The 18450-nt window shown below is 49.0% G+C and overlaps 3 protein-coding genes across 3 annotated transcripts; 1 reads left to right on the top strand and 2 right to left on the bottom strand.

Moving 5' to 3' along the window:
• Positions 1-3981: 3981 nt before the first annotated feature.
• On the top strand, positions 3982-7146 carry LOC124697580 (uncharacterized protein DDB_G0275933-like). The gene is made up of 3 exons (XM_047230150.1): positions 3982-4169; positions 5656-5803; positions 6785-7146. Exons 1-3 carry the CDS (start codon positions 4115-4117, stop codon positions 6858-6860), a joined length of 279 nt encoding a protein of 92 aa, XP_047086106.1. The 5' UTR covers positions 3982-4114; the 3' UTR covers positions 6861-7146.
• A 214-nt stretch (positions 7147-7360) lies between these two features.
• Positions 7361-9039, bottom strand: LOC124697579 (solute carrier family 40 member 3, chloroplastic-like). Its single transcript, XM_047230149.1, has 6 exons — positions 8996-9039; positions 8788-8889; positions 8580-8685; positions 8351-8497; positions 8041-8261; positions 7361-7946 (listed from the first exon to the last, which is right to left on the bottom strand). Exons 3-6 carry the CDS (start codon positions 8665-8667, stop codon positions 7653-7655), a joined length of 750 nt encoding a protein of 249 aa, XP_047086105.1. The 5' UTR covers positions 8668-8685; positions 8788-8889; positions 8996-9039; the 3' UTR covers positions 7361-7652.
• Positions 9040-9141: 102 nt separating this feature from the next.
• LOC124695198 (solute carrier family 40 member 3, chloroplastic-like) lies at positions 9142-10506 on the bottom strand. The gene is made up of 6 exons (XM_047228074.1): positions 10345-10506; positions 10020-10230; positions 9841-9901; positions 9622-9746; positions 9458-9547; positions 9142-9351 (listed from the first exon to the last, which is right to left on the bottom strand). The coding sequence occupies exons 1-6, from the start codon at positions 10467-10469 to the stop codon at positions 9142-9144; spliced, it is 822 nt and encodes a 273-aa protein (XP_047084030.1). The 5' UTR covers positions 10470-10506.
• Positions 10507-18450: the final 7944 nt, after the last annotated feature.

Genomic DNA, 18450 nt, shown 5'->3' with positions numbered 1-18450 from the left:
AAGCTCATGCCGACGAGAAACGAGGGGTGGGACGGCGGAGAAGCTCGAGGAAGGGGCATCGCGGCTCATGAGCATATCGGCTGTGGGGAAGGGGGTGGGGCGGTGACCGGCAGAATGATGCACACGTGAATGTTTTCGACCGTGGAAGGTTCAGCCTCCGCGTGAGTTTTACGAAGTGGCCACAAACTTTACAAGCTGTATTTTTTTTTGAACAGGGAAGACCCCGAAGGGCCGAGAAGCTCCATTAAACTCGGTGGACACAATTACATAAAGGACCTTAGCTTGAGAAGCAGCAGCACAAAAGTCCTGTAAAATTACAAGAAGGACCCAGAAAGATAAAATGAAAAGAAGTCCAGTCCTTCTTCTCCACCGCGACGTTGACTGAATCTCGGGCCACGGTCTCTGGCGGCAACGTCGGGGACTACGCCACTTGGTTCGCCATCAGGATGGACCATCGTGCTGAGATTGTAGATCCGCCACAACGGCACAAAGGCCTGGAGGAAGTAGATTCTCCCCGGAGCAGATTCTCCCGAGGTGCGGAGAGGCCCCCTTGGCCAAGGATAGCGGAGGTTGAAGTCGTCGACGCTTGGGATCTGCCGCAGATTGAGCTTCTTGGCATCCCACTGTCGTCAAAGCTCCGCTTCATGCATCACCTCCCTACTGGTTCTCCCCTCGCCACCTCGGCCATCCAGAGGAAGAAGAAGAGAGGGATGCAGCGAACTGGAAGCCGGAACGGCCCACTCCCTTGCTATTTTGGGCGGGCCAGAACCGCAGCACCACCTCCCCTCGCCACCATGGCCGACCAGAGAGAGTGTTGCGACGCGGAGCGCTCTCGCCGGTGGGACTACGCCACTTGGTTCACCGTCAGGATGGACCACCGTGCCGAGATTGTACATCCGCCACAACGGCACAAAGGCCTGGAGGAAGTAGATTCTCCCCGGAGCAGATTCTCCCGAGGTGCGGAGAGGCTCCCTTGGCCAAGGATAGCGGCGGCTGAAGTCGCCGACGCTTGGGATCTGCCGCAGATTGAGCTTCTTGGCATCCCACTGCTGTCGAAGCTTCGCTTCCTGCATCACCTCCCTACTGGTTCTCCCCTCGCCACCTCGGTCGTCCAGAGGAAGAAGAAGGGAGGGATGCCGCGAATCGAAAGTCGAAACGGCCCACTCCCTTGCTAGTTTGGGCGGGCCAGAACCACATCACCACCTAGCCTCGCCACCATGGCCGGCCAGAGAGAGTGTTGCGACCCGGAGCGCCCTCGCCGGTACAGCAGATGCTGCGCAAGTCCAAATCCCCCTGCCACCTCGGCAGGCCAGAGAGGGGAACGCAGCAAAGTCGGACTGTACCTGCAAGAGAAGACTCACAACGATTTTATTTGACTGTGCAGTGGCCTCCACCACCGGACCAAACAAGGCGAGGAAGAACCCTAGCTTCCAGATCTCGCCGGACCAATGTGGACTTGCACCTACACTAAACCAACTACCGGCAACTTGCCAACGCGTAACTCTAGTATTTACAGAGTGTACGCCGACGCCTCCCCTCCGCCTCCCTCGACCGGCATCACCGGTGAGTTCAGCTTCGGTTTGGCGAGGAGAAAACCTCCCTCAGGTACTGTAGCAAGGTGAGAGAGAGGGGGGGCGGCGGAATGAGAGCCTCACTTTACAAGCCGTGTAGGAGTAGTGTTCTCGAAAGCAAAGCAGGGAGGGCCAGTATTACTCCAATAGAAGAAAAGCAGAGTAGTGGCGGTCTCGACAGAAAAGCTAGCGACAGTGGCCTGAGCCGTATGGACTCCTGAGATTCTCTATACGAAAATTGTTCTGGTTTTCCGAAGCTTGTTGCTAGCTGTCCATGCACACGCTATCCTCCGCTGTTGTACTCTGACGGTGACCCCTGCCACCATCCGACCTGGCGATGCGATGCTGATGCGGATAAGCTCGAAGCATTTTTCCCTTATCCGTGCCCGACTGCCCCCGGTGGTGAACCGCTGATGGATTCCGTCGCCGATGGGCCGGGTTGTGAGCGACGCACGACTCTACACGAGGTCTTCTTTTTTAATCGATGTCAGACAACCTTTCTTTTTGCGAATTATCGATTTCTGACAGCCAGAGTCGCTCTAGCTACCTGTTCTTGAACCGATCAAAATCAGGTACGAAAAGAATACAGAATGCGTACCGTAATCCGGCGTGCAGACAACTAATATGTGCCGGTTGTTCTAAAAAAATGCAACATGCATGTACCGGTAGTTAACCAGCTGCATGCTGTAGGTACCGGGTATCTCGTATCTCTGAACCTGGACAGCAACCAGAGAACTTCCACATCAGTGGACCATGGCTAACTAAATAACCAATCAGCAAATCCCTTTTGCTAGTGCAGTGCACGCCTGTGAGTTAACCTAGCTCCGAGACTTGTACCGCAAGGAAATCCGCCTGCACTTATTTTAGAAACCCCCGGCTGCTTTTGATCGGGACGAAGTTGATGCAGAGTCAAATAACCATATGCAACAAGAAACACTTCTCTTCGAAGTGGGAGTGCACCACGCAACGCACGTGCCGTGCGGTTAGTGATGCCAGCACCGAGCAATTTACCCGGAGGGGTTGGTGCCAAAAGTGGCGAACTTGGCAGCATTCTCCCGTCAATTAGCCCGACCTACCCGATTTCGTTTTGTCCATGCATGGTTTCGTCGCTCTTGGTGAACGTGAAACCAGTCGGGTCATTGAAAAATTGGAGATACGCTTGTCCATGGGTTTTGCAATAATCCATCCAAGAATCTTGTGCCATTGTGTAAAGCTGCAAACAACGCCAAAGCGCCAATCAGCACAGGTCCCGTTTGGGCATGGAGAACCACAAGAAATGATGCTACACTATGTACCTTTGTTCGCTAAAATACTATACTGTACTAGTAGACATTTACAAGAATTTTGGAAACCTAGTACACACGATCCCGTTTCGGAAACTTGTCTAGTCATGTTGCCATGATTTAGGGAAAACAAAAGTTATACAGGTCGATGTAGATAGAAGCATGTTCGCGTGAAATTTGATACGAACAATGAACTCGCATGTCAAGCTGTAAAGAAAATCACAAGATAAATTACCACACAATAATGAAATAGCTCAACTTCCTATACATGGTTTGTTGTGTTGGCCAATGAGATACTTGAGGATTTAAAGTTTATAGAGTAAAGGCAGCATTTAGATTGTTGGCTGGGAGGTTTTAATCGATTCCTCATTCAAGACTATTTCAATCTATTTTATGTCTATGTTTCTGTTTGAGAAAACTTTGTGGAAACTCTGCTTAAAATTTAGAGGATATTCTTTTGGGAAGAGGGGAGTTGTCCTAGAAAATATCATATGATAAAGTGGTAGCATACTTGTAAGAAATAAAAGGAAGGGGGTTTCGGAATAAAGACATAGAAAAAAAAGAACGTTAGTCCTTAATGTAAATGATGGTGGAAAGTTGAAACTAGTAATGGCCAACACGTAAAGTCCGATGAGAAGAAGTTCATTTTCTCTATTCAAGTAAAGAAGGCGCGCACACACACAGAAAGTCTGATGAGAAGAAGTCAACATACTTGTTTATTTTTAGGCCATATGAAAATTTTAATTTTATATTATGGAACAAAATTTGGAACATGAGGCTTGTATGGGAATCTGTTTCTTCTTCTTCATTTTTTTCAGTGAATTTTCATTTTCAACAGTTGATATCATTTCATTCTTTTTTAGGACAATATCGTTTGATTCTAAAAAAATATTGTCCCTCCGTTTCTAAAAAAATATTCTTAATTTTTTTAGATATGGATGAATCTATAGTTAAAACATGTCTATATAACTTTGTATCTAAACAAAATTGAGAAGTTTTTGTTTTTGAACGAATGGAGTATAACATAGTAACTGGAGAAGTTGGGCCGATCTTGTTGGCCTCTGTGAGACTACTGAAGGAGCCCAGCAGCCCAATAGCCCAGTTCTCTTCCACGTTCTCCCTTGGCGACCAGAAAAGGGGAAAACAGAGAGAAAACCTTCCTGTCAATGGCCGCCTCCCCTTCCAAGGGCGCTAGGGTTTAACTCCAGCTTCTCTCGCCGCCCCCCTCCTCGATCAGACACTGAAATACCTGGCAGCCCCATGGGGTTCCTGGAGGAGGCTAGGGAGAACCACGTCAAGAAGAAGGTCGAGGAAGGTGAGTCAGAGATCCATAGCTTCTATTTCTTCGCGATTTGGAATATTGAAATATGCAAAGGTCGTCCTAGTTCTTCAGTAGGTGCGAAATCGGGATGGTATGAACCCCGTTGGTGTGGCCCTTCAAATTGCAGCATAATCTGAACGGAATAATGTGTCGGGCAATGGTTAAAGATAGTGGTAGTGGTAGTTGGCTGGTTGCGGTTTCACCAAACCAGGAAGGATTTGTATATCAGTTTTATCAATTTGATGTTCAAGGTTGAGTCATTTCATAATTGGTAGTACCATGCTCTTGCCACCCAGCTTTCCTCACAAGTTGAAGTGGTTTGCAGAATGTTGAATTGACACATTAGCTCTTGTTATTTAGGCGTTTATGAAATTTGAGAACCTGGTATCGTAGAATCTGTTATCTGAGTATATTAATCTCTAGATCTCCTAAACCTAAGGAATTAAGATTGCTTGGAAGCTCTTTTTTTATCTAATGGACTTCAAGAACTGTCCTTGAAGGCTGGCTGTCAGTGGCGGAGCTTGGAAGAAAGTCTTGGGCGGGCCAAAGGAAAACATAAAAATTATTGCTGGTGCTCAAGGATCTTTCTTCAACTTCACATATGTCCATCTCCTTTCCTTTTCAAGAAAAAATCTAATTTTCTTTGAGTGGTCTTTAGCTGTTATTTTGCAAAACTGAAAATTAATTTTGGCTAACAATCCTCCGTCTATCAAATTGGTAAGCCAAAGTTTGGGTAAAGAAAGAATCAAGTACATCGACAGGAAAATCGGAGAAGTCGGGGCATGGCTCGCGGGCTGCTCTCCGGCCGGTGTGCCGCGCGGTGTGGCCGTGTACCTGTAGGGTGCAGCTCCGGCGGTCCCTTTGCTGCTGGCGGCGGCAGCTCTCCCTGCTTCCTCATGTTCCCTCCATCGATTCCCTCCAAATCCCTCTGTTTTTTCTAGCTAAATCTCTAGATCCGTGATTCCCCTGGCCGTGCTTCCTCTTCCTCTACAGACGAACGAGGCTGGGAGAGTTAAGCGAAGGACTCGAGCAAGCCTGCTGATGGGCTAGGCCTTAGACGCATATGAGTCAGATGCCAGAAACATGGGCGGGCCATGGCCCGGTTTGGCCCCAACGAAGCTCCGCCAGTGCTGGCTGTGTCTTTTTTTTAAGGTGAAGCCCTTGATAAACTTGACATAATGTCCATATTGGAAACTGAGAAGGTTCCAAAACGCTAACTGATTAACATTAACTAGGTAGATCACCCCACTCGAAAAGGTACCTTCTATGAATGTTGAATCTCAATGAACCTGGACCTGTCGATGATTTCTTCCTTTTTCATATCTGGACTGCTAGATTCAAAGCATTTTTTACATTTGGTTATAGATAGTGGTTCATCGTAATGGAAATTTTTTGAGCATGCTTGCAAGTACAATTTAAATGGTCTTGCTCTTATTGATCTGTAAGAGTTAATATGGCCTGTTCTGTTTCACTTTTTCAGCTTTGCGCAGCAAAATGAAAGCAAAGGCCCTCAAGGAATGTGATGTACTGTGTTCAAAATATGCCGAGTGTGCTCGCGGGAGAACTTTGTCTGTGGTGTGGACATGCCGCAAACAAGCCAAAGAGTTGAATAACTGTCTTCATCAATTGTAAGTGATCATTATATGTCTGTTATAATCTTTTGTATTGGACAAATTGTGCAAGTCGCACCTCAGTTCTTGTTGCAACTTTATCTGGAAGGTGGTGCACTTAAAAGCTTTGACGAGATTTCAGTATTGCTCTGTACGAATGGATAGGAACATTGTGCTTGTAAACTAATTGCAGAAACTAATAAGCCGTTATTTCCTGTTATAGTGTTAAAGATACTTATATATTGTACAAACAAATGGTGATTTAGGAAGTGAAACTGTATTCATATCATTCAAGAGGATGTGAAAAGTCAGGGAAAGTATCATGCAATTGGTCAGTGCCTGCTAGCATAGGGTTAGCTTTTTTTTTTCTTTTGCGTCCCTGTTTTACATTCCCCTATCCCTCTCTAGTCTTTGGACTCTTGCAACACCACAAGGTAGAGGTCTCCTCTGCCTTCATTAACGTGCAAAAAAAGCCAGAGAAATTAGTTCATGCCTGTGTAGTTCCTCATGATTCTACAAAAATAAGTCCTATTAGACACTAGAAATTTCCATACCGACGAAAGTATGTCTCCTTCTATATTTAGTCCTTAACTTGGCAAAAAGTTCTGGCTGTCGATGTGTGTTTAGAAGCTGTCTTATCAAAATTGTCTTGATACACATCAGGTTCATGTAGAATTTAATATAGCCAAGTTCACTGTAGGTTTTGATTTGTAATCCAAAGGACTAACCAAATAGCAATCTTAAGGACGACGCCTAAATAGATTATAAAACCATTGGAACAAGATTAAAGAGTATGAGCTATTTGTCACCAAAGGGTGATTTTCCATTTGAGAAATCTGGTGCTGAAACATGTTTGATGATCAATGCTATTAATGTTGAGCATATTTTCGCTTTTTTCTCTATCGTGGAAGCTGCATGTTGCATTGTTTGAGTAGACTAACATTGGCATGCCAGATAAGAGATTCATGTTATTCAACATGCGCTTTTGTATGTATGCAGCACAAATGATGCAATACTGGAAGACATGAAGAAGGCTTACATGGCCGAGGAAGAGAGCAAGGAAAAGAAACAATAATCTTTATGCGATGGACAATTTGAAAGTCAAGGTTCTCCATGCCTGTACGTACTGCTGCTTTTGTAATTCGGCAGTTGCTTACTGGTTGTATTTGTTGATTGATGCTGATATCTGGGGGAGCTTCTGTAAACGTTTGGATTTGTCCAGATGTATAACCTGGTAGTATAATCTCAAGGCTTCCATGTAGTATTATGTTGCCTCGGGCAACTGGTTTAGCTGGCCAGTGTTCACTCTGAACTTCTCAAGTCAATCAATAATGGAATCATTTACACAACCATCTTTTCAAGCGTTGGGCACTTTGGCTGAAAAACATTTGTTTAAGAATACAGGACAAACCTAACGTGTTTCTGTTGAATATGCACCGCGAAACTGTACCTTGTGGATGCTTTCTGTTGTAATTTCCCACCAAATAGGTTTCATATATACGAAGCAGATAATGTGTTCATATTTCCTGACAGTACAACTGTATAGGAGGCTCTAAAAACTTTTTAAGAGAGAAGTGGCAATCAACTGCATAGGATTCATGGCGAAGAGGTACTCTCGTGGTAAATTGTATTTATGTCATTCACCTTATCTATCAAAATGGTACAAACTTGCAGAGCATGCAAAGTCATGCTGTTTCTGGTTTCCTGTTCAATGAACCATGACATGTGGATTCTATGTATTTACCCTTTCCTTTTCAAAGCTAATCTTGGCCTGTTTCAGCCTCTAGCAAAAAATGAGACTCATTTTTCGAGACGAAAAATCCTGAGTGAGTACGGACAATCCTCATTTTGAGCAAGTACGCCGAGCTCACTCGCCATCGCCGTAGCGGAAAAGCGTTTTCAGCTCGTGGGTGGCTTTGGCTAACCAGCCACAGTACAGCCAGGCGGCTGCAACGACAGCGGCGGCGGAGAGCACGGCGACAGCACCGAAACGTGAGACGTCCCTAGCGGCGACTGCTACCGCCATCATCCCAAGTTCTGCGAGGCTGGCAACGGCGATCTCTGTGGCGCCGATGAGCTTTGCCTTCCCTATGGGGTTCCCGGTCTGCACCACCTGAAGACCGATCACGCTGTATGCCATGTGCCCCAGCCGCGACGCCACCTGAATCATGCGAACCTCATCAGCCAAAACACCAAAGGTTCAATCAAAGGAGACGCCTGCATTTCTCGCCACAGAGCCCTCTCGCCGGACTTACTATCAGGCCGAGGAAGATGAAGAGGGCGCCTCGCCGAGAGATGGAGCCGCTCAGGTAGACCAGGACCGCGGCGCCAAGTAGCGCACTCTGGGCAAGCAGCCCCGCCGCCCCGGCCTTCAGGATGCCAAGCTCCTTGACAAGGCTTGGCGTCATGAACGTCGCGAGGATCCCCATCAGCGCCGATGAGCCACCGAATGCGCCAAGGACCAGCGGGCTCACACCTGCCAAGAATGCAGGAACAGGCATCAGCAGTGCGAGCTCAGTGTTTTCTGGAGACCCAACCTGGCCAGAGTGATTCAGATGCATGCACCGTTATGGATCAAGAACGTGGTCATCAGAGCACCGGGGGCGAGAGCAACGTTGAAGCAGACGAGCACGTAGGCGAGGCTCGCTGGGAGGACCGGCTGGCTGATGTACTCTGTCCAGCCGTTTCTGATGGTGACCCAAGCATCTACCACTGTCAGACATGAAAGGGATGCTAGAATCACGATGAACTCCATGTACAGTTCTAGGCTGCTAACTGAATGTATATATTTCACCTATCATCCGGATGTCGAAAGTAGCAGTGGCGTTTGGGGGTCTTCTGTGCTCATGGTGATCGAAGATGCCATCGGCAAATCTATTCATTGCTCCTACAAGAAAAATCTTCAAAGACAAATAGGAATTTCTCAGAAACTTAACGGCGAACAATTGACTGTACATCTGTACATTACTTGAGACGAGGAAAAAATCGTGCTACCATCATACATGAACAGGCAAAGCAGAGAGCGATATGAGGCAAGAGAGCTTGATGCAGGTCAGCGGGTCGTTTCTGGAAAGCAGGAATGCAAAGATTGATGCTCCTGCTGTCTGCACATGGAAAACATATACTGATCCTTCTTTCAAAAGAAAATCATATACTAGTACTGATTACGCAATGTAGAATGCAGAGTTGGAGCGGTTGGAGATGCCAAACCTCGCAGATCAGATCGACTCTGCTGAGCGTAGCATTCGCCTGCGCTAGCGCAACCGGCCTGCCTAGCCCTGCGAGCTTCGATCATGCATCGAAGCGGTTTTTACATGAGAAAGGTTCCGCAAGTTCATGGAATTCCGAGGCATGAGCTAAGTGTTCGCGGATTCATGAAGGCTCACCTGCACGACGAAATCACGCTCGGCGATGATGCCGAGCGACACGCAGGAGAGCCTGTCGACGGCTGTGGACGCCACCAGCACAGCAAACCATGGCTGCAGGAGCAGCTCCAGTGCGGCGGACGCTCTCGGGAGGGTGAAAGCGTGCATGATCATCACCGCTGACACCAAATGCGCCACTGTCTGACATGTCAGGACTCAAGAATATTCAAGTCAGAAACAAGCAAAGAAGTTTGGAAAGAAAGAAGCATGTGTACTGAAGAAGCTCAGAAGCTATGTAGAGGATCACCTGAATTACAGTCAAAGAGCGGTAAGCGGGAATCCGAGGGAGAGAGCTCACGAGGTTCCCGACCAATGGACCTGCGACGAACACGACGAGCTGCGCATTGAATCCAGCACTTAGTCAGGAACTAATGTGATATGTGAGTAGGGAAGTGTGACCAGAGCACTCACCTTTGTGAAGAATCCGAGAACGGCAACAGGGAGGAGGCTCTGATGGAGCGTGGCGACGGCGGCAGGCCAGGTAAAGTTCCATAGGTGCTCGGTCGCGTTTCCGGCAAGACAGGCCGCGTACAGAGCTGCCGCAGGTCAGGATTTACAGACACATACATAAGGTGTTCGACAGTCGTTGCTTGATTGTGCTAATGGACATCAAATGTTAAGTACTCCTACCATTCAGGGCAGATGGGTAAGCTGAGGTTGATTCTATGTGCTCCTCTCCCCTGTTTCCCTTCTGCAGAGATTGAATTTCATATCAGGGTTACAGTCTGAAAATTGTGAGCTCTGTAGCAGCCAAGAAGAAAAGGGAAAGGTTTCTGATGGAAAAAGAGTGGTGGTGAATTGGTGATCACCGGCAGTGTGGTCAGGAGAGGTGATGGCGCCTTTTCGTCGTTGAGTAAGCTCAGCTCGGCCTGGAGGATATCCGAGGACAGATTCACGAACGGAAGGTTGCCATCTTCGTATCCTCCGGCAGCAGCACCCTCCCCGCCAGAACCGGCCAGGCTAGTTCCGGAGCTCGCGCCGGTGTGGCAGCTTCCGGCGAAGCGGTTGCTTGACCTCAAACTGCGCGACGCGCAATAGTTGACGAATTTCAAGAATCATGTGTGCAGTTGCCTCGATGGGCTTCTGAAAATAATATCCTCGAAACGGGGAGGAGCAAGCAGGAGCAGGGCGTACCTCCGAGGCGGGGCGCCGGGGTTCCGAGCGAAGGCTACCGGTATCGCGTTACGGTGGAGGAAGCGGAGCGATGTGGAGGAGGGTGGAAGCGAGAGGATCTTGGACATGGAGATGGACGCAGGCATGGCCGGCCAGCAGCCTCGTCGTCGTCGTCTTCCTCCACGGCAGGCGCCGGCGCGCGCCCCGCGCGGGAGTTGAAACGGATAAGGTGGCTGTTTGGGCCTTGGGGATATTGCTGTGAGTGTAAAGCTTTTGGGCAGCGTATTGGACTAGTGGGCCGGGCCTTTGTCCCGGCTGAACTTTTTTTTTTCCGACGAAAAAGAAGAACACTCCTTTTTTTTTTTTTTTTTGAGAAACACAGTACAAACGCAGACGCTCACATACACGCGCATACACTCACCCCTATGAACGCACACACGCACACCCCTACCCCTATGAGCACCTCCGGAAGACTGAGCCGGCGGATTGGATCTTGAAATTGACGAAGTCGCCACAGGCGCCTCGTTGTCGAGGGAAACGTCGCCTCCCACTGAATGAATATTCCGCCTTTATGAGACACACATATGTCAAACCCGGGGCTTGAACTGCAGTGCGTGAAGTACAACCACCCTCCTAACCACCCAACCTCAGGTTGGTTCTCCACTATCTTCTTCTTGGCTGGTAGCAATGGACGGCGATATTATTTGACTAGATCGCGTCGTTGGGTAGTGCAAGTGGCACTGACATCCCCTGGGTCTGAGTGATTCTTGATTTGACGCTCTGGCTGGACACGGAGTTGTTTTCAGATGGGACGTGAAATATAAATCCCCGGATTGATTTGCTCGAAAGAGGGCTTTAGCTCGACAAGGGTGTGTACAGTGAGCAAACCTTTCGGATCCCTTTTTTTTTGTTTCAGCGTAGAAATTACATGCTCTAGCCAGTTTAAACAAAGATGGATATGATGGAACAATATGTTCACAATAAAAAATTCGGGTTTTCTTATGTGTGTGATCGGTCAAATTCTACACCGTTTGATTGCATCACGATTCGTGCATGAGTTGCAAGTTGAGTTGCATGTATGTTTGCAACTGAGTTTTTTCCGATTCCAGGTAGAGATACAACTAAGAAAAATGCTCCAAACCAATAGAAGTGCTTCAAAATTCATAGTAGTCATGACTAAGAAGGAAGTTAGTTATTACTTATTAGTCGACTGAAAACTAGTCACAGCTAACAAAATTTCCTATGTCGTCTAATTTGTTTAGGGTGTTATTTCTCAGTTGACTAAGAACTAACTTCGTTCTTAGTCAGATGGTATCATTAAATTTCAGTTGCAACTCATATTGCAACTCATAACTAGAATGAATCACGATGCAAATCAAATCAAATGGTGTAAAACTTAACTGAACACGAAGTTAGCTGAGAACCGGCAAATCCTATTTTTTTATGTCTCAGTCACTCAAAAAAATTGTAACCCTACTACTCTACTAGTGCTTCCTTGCTTCTGCTACTTAGCCTAGCTTAAAAAATTCATGTGGTGGGCGCATTGACGCTGCCACGAGTGACGCTAGCTGTTGGATAACGAAATTGTCTTGTGATGAGACGTGAAATATAATTCCTCGGATTGATTTGCTCGAAAGGGGGCTTTAGCTGGACAAGGGGGCTCCCGAATCAACCTTTTGCTCTTCATTCTTGCTGCCAGAAACACTTGTGTGATCTACATGAGAGACTCGTTTATGTTGAACCCAGTGGCTAATCTTATGTTGTGGCCAAAAGACTGAAATACATACAGCAGGGCTTGCTACTAAAGAATTCACTGCAGAGGCAATGAAGAGACCTGCGCAGGCCTGACAGCACAATTTCAGCTAATCGAAACTGCGCTGAAATTTCCTCTTCAACCTCCGAGCATTTGTAAAGGTGGTGCACTTAAGCCGCCCGTCCTACTAACCCTACTGGCAATGCCTCCACGCTTCTACCACGTACTAGGCTAGCTTTGAAAAACATGGTCGTATGGTGGGCACATTGACGCCGCATCACGAGTGACGCAGCGAGTGCCACATTGCGATAGGAAAATTTAAAGGTTTCATGGATTCGACGCAATGGTGTACCGTGTACGTAGGGGGCAAGCATTATTACGTACGTCTCCAGCTGATCGAGCCCACGACCTAACCAAGTTGGAACACTGTCACTTATCCACTGCATATGCGTGACGACTGACGAGAGTTGAGCTAGCTAGCTTGGTCCTTCTCCACAACCTTTGGAGAGAGTGGGGTAAAAGCCCATCTCGTTGGGCGACAACCGGTGCAGGCGGGCAGCTGCTCGTAGGCACGACAAGCTTCCCGTGGATAGCATCAATGGCGCCGATGATTTTCGCCATTAATTGGTGCTAGCTTATTGCCTCAAAGTGGGTGGTCGATTCTGGATCGGGCTTTCTAGCTAGTTGAGGTTGAGGATGGTCACCCCCTCACGGCCTCACCTCTAGGGTCTAGCTATAGCTAGACGTGTAGGGTTTAGCACTTGCTTCTTTCTGCCAACTGAGTGCCCGATCCAGTGGTAGTAACAACTAGCCACGGGCTGATCTATATACCAATTTTTTTTTCGCGAAAATTTCACCGATCTATTAATAATCATCAACAACGGTACAATTTTATAGGTCAAACTTTTGTGAGTTGTGATCCCTCACTTTCCTCACCTTTGCGGTTCCCCGCGCCGCGCACATATGTTATCACCAGAATTTGACCGAATCAGAGGTGGGCCGCGATCAAGATGGACTTGAAGAATATACATGGAAGAAATATGCGAATCGGCCTGTTATGCAAAGTTTGGGCTAGTTTGCCCGTGTATCTGTAATTTAGTAGGATACGTGTCGGTTAGTTAGAGTTTAACTCGTGCACGGTTGGGATTATTTCCACGTTAGAAAGTCTACGGACTATAAATATGTATCTAGGGTTTATGAAATAAACAACAATCACGTTCACCACAAACCAATCTAGGCGCATCGCCAACTCTCTTGTCTCGAGGGTTTCTTCCGGGTAGTACAAGTTTATTCGTTGTCCATGCGTTGCTCGTACTGAAGCCTTTTTGATGGCGAGCAACGTAGTTATCTTAGATGTGTTAGGGTTAGCATTGTTCTTCGTATCATATGCTGTCGTAGTGCAACCCTTAGACATCTAGCCGCCCTCACACCTATCTTAGGTGTAGGGGCGGCACCCCGCTTGATCGTTATTTAGTAGATCCGATCCGTTACGGTTGCTCCTTGTTCTTCAAGGATTAGTTTAATATCCGCAATAGTTAGGCCTTACAAAGGGTTGGAGGATCCAGCGGCGTGTAGGGTGTAGTTTGCTAGCCCTAGACAGGATGTTCCGGGGATCAACCTCGTTGTTGGTTTTTAGGCCCTGTCTAGGATCGGCTTACGATCACCGTGCGTGGCCGCGAGGCCCAATCACGAGTAGGATGATCCGATTATGCGGTGAAAACCCTAAATCGTCGTAGATCGTTTTAGCTTTATCTTGATCAAGCAGGACCACCATATATTCGTACACCTCGTGCGAATCATGGGTGGATCGGCTCCTTGAGCCGATTCACAGGACAACCCGAGAGCCGATCGAGGCTCGTATTTAATGTTTACATGTATGCCATGCAGGAAACTAAGCGAGGCATCTCCATCACCTTCCCGACCGGGTATAGGTCGGGTGGCACGCCCTTGCACCAGCATCGGACGTGCGTGCCGGAGTCTTTGCGGGCCGTCGCTCGGAGGGACCAGGGCCAGCCGCAGCCCTAAGTTGCTCCCGGCTCTCTCGTGTTGCCCGTCGTTGCTCGCCGGTGGGTTTCCGACCGCAACACATTTCGGCACGCCCGGTGGGACAATCTTCGACATCAACCACATCGCCATCTACATCCGAGATGGCGGACGGCACTCCGATCACGTACGAGGATCCGACCGAGGAGCTCAAGAAGAAGTATGACGAGGTCAAAGCAATCCTCGAAGCCGACCTCATCGGCTCTTTTCACAGAACCTGCTCACATGGCATCAGGTGGAAAGGGTTCTCACCTGAAGGCGCGCTCGATGGAGTGGACATGTCCGCCCCGTCCGAAGAACGCACCAGGTCCCTGCGTCAGGAGATAAACTTCATGGTAGCTCATTCGCTACACCGCCACTCTGAGAACCTGGTGAACACTCTGGAGCGTGTCGCTCTTCGGGTAATCCAGGAAATCATGAGTCGTCAATACTCTCCGTCAGGACCAGCTCTCGGGACGTACCAAGGAGAGATGCCACTTCAGTCCCGTCCACCGCTGCCATTCGCATTGACAGCACCAGAGGTGCCGAATTCACCGGCATACGTCGTCTACAAGATCGGTGGTGACCCTAGCGACTACCAGTTCTTGCATGAGGCGCCTAAGGAGATCCCTCACGGATACACGTGCACATACGTGCCGGACTGCGGTAACTGGGCACTCGCAAACCAGACCGCGACAGCAGGGACTTCTGGAAAAGCAGGAGGAACTTCAGCAACAGATCTTGAGAAGCAGACGTGGCTAGCTAAGTATGCCTCTCCGACAAACCTCCAGAGCTCAGCTCCTGCAGTTGGCTCAGAGCTGGAAAAGCAAGCATGGCTGGCTAAGTACGCCACCCCGGCGAATCTTCAGAGTTCGACTCCTACAGCCAGCACCGTGGATCAGATTAGTGCGATCCTGAGAGACCAGTTCGGCATGGTGCCGAAAAGGAGGACAATCGGCTATTCCAAGCCGTACCCCGACGAGTACGAGTTGATCCCGCTACCACCCAAATATCGGCTCCCTGATTTCTCCAAATTTAATGGGTCAGATGGTTCCAGCTCCATCGAGCACGTGAGCCGATATTTGGCACAGCTAGGAACGGTCTCAGCATCGGATCCACTACGCGTGAGGTTCTTTGCACAGTCCCTCACAGGATCGGCTTTCGGGTGGTACACTTCGTTGCCACCAGACTCGATCCGGACTTGGAAGCAGTTGGAAGAACAGTTCCACATGCAGTATCACTCAGAGGCTTCCGAGGCCGGCATTGCCGATCTAGCACAAGTACGTCAGAAGCGTGGGAAACTGTGCGCGAATACGTCCAGCGCTTCAGAAATCTTAGGAACCGATGTTATTCGGCTCGTGTGACTGAAAAAGAAGCAGTCGAGTTGGCAGTGGTGGGCCTTGCATCACAAATCAAGGATATGGCCTCCCAAGCAGACTACCCTTCACTGGCGCACATGGTTCAGAAACTGTCGTTATATGAACAGCGCCACCCGGACTTGTACCAAGACAAATTCAAGCGTGCGGTAGTCCTGGTTGAGGCGGATGAAGACAAAGGCTCTGCGGGAGATCAAGAAGTAGCAGTGGCTGAATGGACTCGGGGGGCAACCCCCGTGTCCTGCAAATGGGTTAAGCCACCAGGTCCGCCCAGAGGGTTCGATTTTGACGTGACTAAAACTGAGCAAATCTTCGACCTCTTACTCAAGGAGAAGCATTTGAAGTTACCCGAAGGCCTCAAAATCCCCACGGTACAGGAGCTGAACGGAAAGTCATACTGCAAATGGCATAACTCGTTCTCCCATACCACAAACGACTGCAGGGTGTGGCGTCAGCAGATCCAAATGGCGATAGAACAAGGACGTCTAATTTTCAACCAGTACGCCGTGAAGGTCGACACCCACCCCTTCCCCGCCGTTAACATGGTGGAGTGCACTTACCCTGAAGGATGCCAGCCAGGATTCTCATTCAACATCAACATGGTAGGACCTGGACACCACTCTGGCAAGGATGGAGACGAGGGCAGCTGCTCTCGTAGCAAGGACACAGAGGAGGCCGCTCCACGCGATCGGCTCCGTCATGATGGCAAGCGCTACATCACAGAGGGAGAAGTGAAGAATGTAAGATATCAGCGACCTCTCTCCGATCACCTCCTCAACAAGTACGTGAGTCAATATAGCCAACGCCGACGATCCAGCGAAGATGATGATAGAGACCGTCTGGCTAGGGACGCCAGGAGACATCGTCGGCATGATCGCGATGAGGAGGAGTACGAGCGCCGTGCCAAGGAAGAATCAAGGGAGCAAGACGACGAGGATAGGCACTGGGACTGCCCCTTCTTCAGACACTGCTGGGATTCAGGAATGAGCCGATTGCCTACAATCGGCAACTGCCCAGAATGTAACCAGAAGAAGAAGGAGGCAGCTAACGTGTCCGTGTTCCAACGCTTAGGGCCTCTCCCACCTCGGAACAAGCACGCTGGGTCCCCTCGAGTGGAAGATCTCGAGGATTTGGAAGACGATGTTGAAGAAGAAGAAGACAGGTACCACCGGCCAAGGTGGTGCCCTGATGGACTCAGCCGTTCCCAAAAGCGTAGGGTTCAGCGACTGCGTGGCTTGGAGGAAGCCGAAAGGTTATACCTGCACACGCTAAGGAAGGCGCGGCCTGATCTGGCCGCGAAAATTCAACGAACCCTGGATGAAGAGGGTCGACCACAAAAAATGGAGTGGCGCCCCAAGCAAAGGAAAGCCGATGATGAAACATCGGCTGGCACAAACATGGTGCTCATCCTTCCGACGGAGTTTAGTGCTCCAGGGTTAGACGAGGCACCCAATTTGGGCGACTGCGAGCGCATCGACGTGACAAAGGATGGGGTTAGGCTGGTCTTTTCTACCGGCCTGACCGTGTAGCAAGAACGAGCCTATGGACAAACGTGGCGAGGCTGATCCTTGGGATCGGCCCCAAAGATTTATGAAGGGACGTTGCAAAACCTTCATTAAGCGATTTAATCAACATGGAGACCGATTCCAGCAATCGGCCAAAATTATCCTCACCACGCTTTCTGCCTGTGTTCAACGTCGATCTGATGGGCAGCGGTTTCACGTCGGCTGATGAAAATCAACATTTGTTCTACCGAAGCCGACGTGCAAATGCAATACCTTGGCTAACTACAGAGCCGATATCTGCAGTTACCTGACAGATTCGGCTCGGGGGGCACCTAATCAGATGAACATGTGTGCAGTGAAATGTTGGGGGCCGATAGAAAAATCGGCCAGTAAAAAAAAATCAGCATCACGACATAAGCCGATGCACAGCCATCGACTCTAGTACAATTAGAGCTTCTTCAGCTGCAATGAGCTGATTTTGGTGCCCGAATCTTCTCTTCAAGGACTTCCAACCCTTTGCGCCAGTTCAGCAGTACTGTCAGAAGCATCAGTTTGGCATACAAGGCAGCCGTTTGCTCAGTAAGCCGTTGGTGTTTCGCCTACAACATCGGCTTTCAGCGGAAGAAAGGTGGTCAATGGAGGCAAGTGTGGCTGACTCTACGCGGTGGCTATCCCAGATTACCTGAGTTCAAAGCCCTCTGACCTGTGCATCCTCACCAATATTCTCGCCTTAACTGAGGCTCGGGGGGCAGCTGGCCTGTTAGTTGCTCTGTTTTTAGAAGCAGATTGGAGTATCGTCGGCTGACCCTGCATCATGACCTTCTTCGAGAGCGGTGAGTAGAAGACTATTAGAGCTGCTGAAAAGGAAGCCGCCATCATTTACAGAGTCAGAACCGTCTCTGTTGCTGCGAAAAGATAGAGCAAGGCTCTATGTTCAGACAATAAAGGGGCAGTTAAGGATCACCTTCAGGCTGGGAACCATAGCGTGGGCTTTGGATGGTGCTGCCCGTGGATTCATTGCAGTTGCGAACCTGCGCAATTGACATCTGAGGTTCGTATGGCCGTGGGTTGGATCTGTTCAAATGGAGTTTTGGGGGATTGGGTTTTGCCCTTGCGGACAGGCCACAAATTACCGTTTGGAAAACAATAGAGTTGGTTCTGCTCGTGTTTTCATGGCAAGAACCGGTGCGCTGCCATCGGCTCGTAATTTGTTGACTTATTTTAGCAATCGGTAAATTTGGTGGAAGGACAGAATCAGCTGAGAAGTTCTTCTTCATAATAAGAGGGATTTTTTACAAAAGAAGAGCCGATTGCTCAAGAAGGGGAAAACAAAAGAAGAGCCGATTGCTCAGGGGCTACTAGTCCTACTCTACTAGTCCTCGCTGGCCTCGTCGTCGGCATCGCTGCCGTCGGCGGTGCTTCCGGAGAGTTCCTCGTCGCTGCTACCCCAGCCCTTGGCCGGAGCCTCTTC

Source organism: Lolium rigidum, chromosome 3 (genome assembly GCF_022539505.1).
Source record: "Lolium rigidum isolate FL_2022 chromosome 3, APGP_CSIRO_Lrig_0.1, whole genome shotgun sequence".
NCBI lineage: Eukaryota > Viridiplantae > Streptophyta > Magnoliopsida > Poales > Poaceae > Lolium > Lolium rigidum.
The sequence above is the reverse complement of the archived record's forward strand: the minus strand, read 5'-3'. Positions and strand labels throughout refer to the sequence as shown.

Excerpts from the sequence above, each read along its gene's own strand:
- LOC124697580 (XM_047230150.1), top strand. The coding sequence starts at position 4,115 with ATGGGGTTCCTGGAGGAGGCTAGGGAGAACCACGTCAAGAAGAAGGTC. Across the intron at positions 4,170-5,655 it reads CAAGAAGAAGGTCGAGGAAG|CTTTGCGCAGCAAAATGAAA; the intron begins GTGAGTCAGAGA and ends TCACTTTTTCAG. Across the intron at positions 5,804-6,784 it reads AATAACTGTCTTCATCAATT|CACAAATGATGCAATACTGG; the intron begins GTAAGTGATCAT and ends GTATGTATGCAG.
- LOC124697579 (XM_047230149.1), bottom strand. The coding sequence starts at position 8,667 with ATGAATAGATTTGCCGATGGCATCTTCGATCACCATGAGCACAGAAGA. Across the intron at positions 8,262-8,350 it reads CACGTTCTTGATCCATAACG|GTGTGAGCCCGCTGGTCCTT; the intron begins GTGCATGCATCT and ends CATTCTTGGCAG. Across the intron at positions 7,947-8,040 it reads TCATCTTCCTCGGCCTGATA|GTGGCGTCGCGGCTGGGGCA; the intron begins GTAAGTCCGGCG and ends CGCATGATTCAG.
- LOC124695198 (XM_047228074.1), bottom strand. The coding sequence starts at position 10,469 with ATGCCTGCGTCCATCTCCATGTCCAAGATCCTCTCGCTTCCACCCTCC. Across the intron at positions 9,747-9,840 it reads TTACCCATCTGCCCTGAATG|CTCTGTACGCGGCCTGTCTT; the intron begins GTAGGAGTACTT and ends GACCTGCGGCAG. Across the intron at positions 9,548-9,621 it reads TTCTCGGATTCTTCACAAAG|CTCGTCGTGTTCGTCGCAGG; the intron begins GTGAGTGCTCTG and ends TTCAATGCGCAG.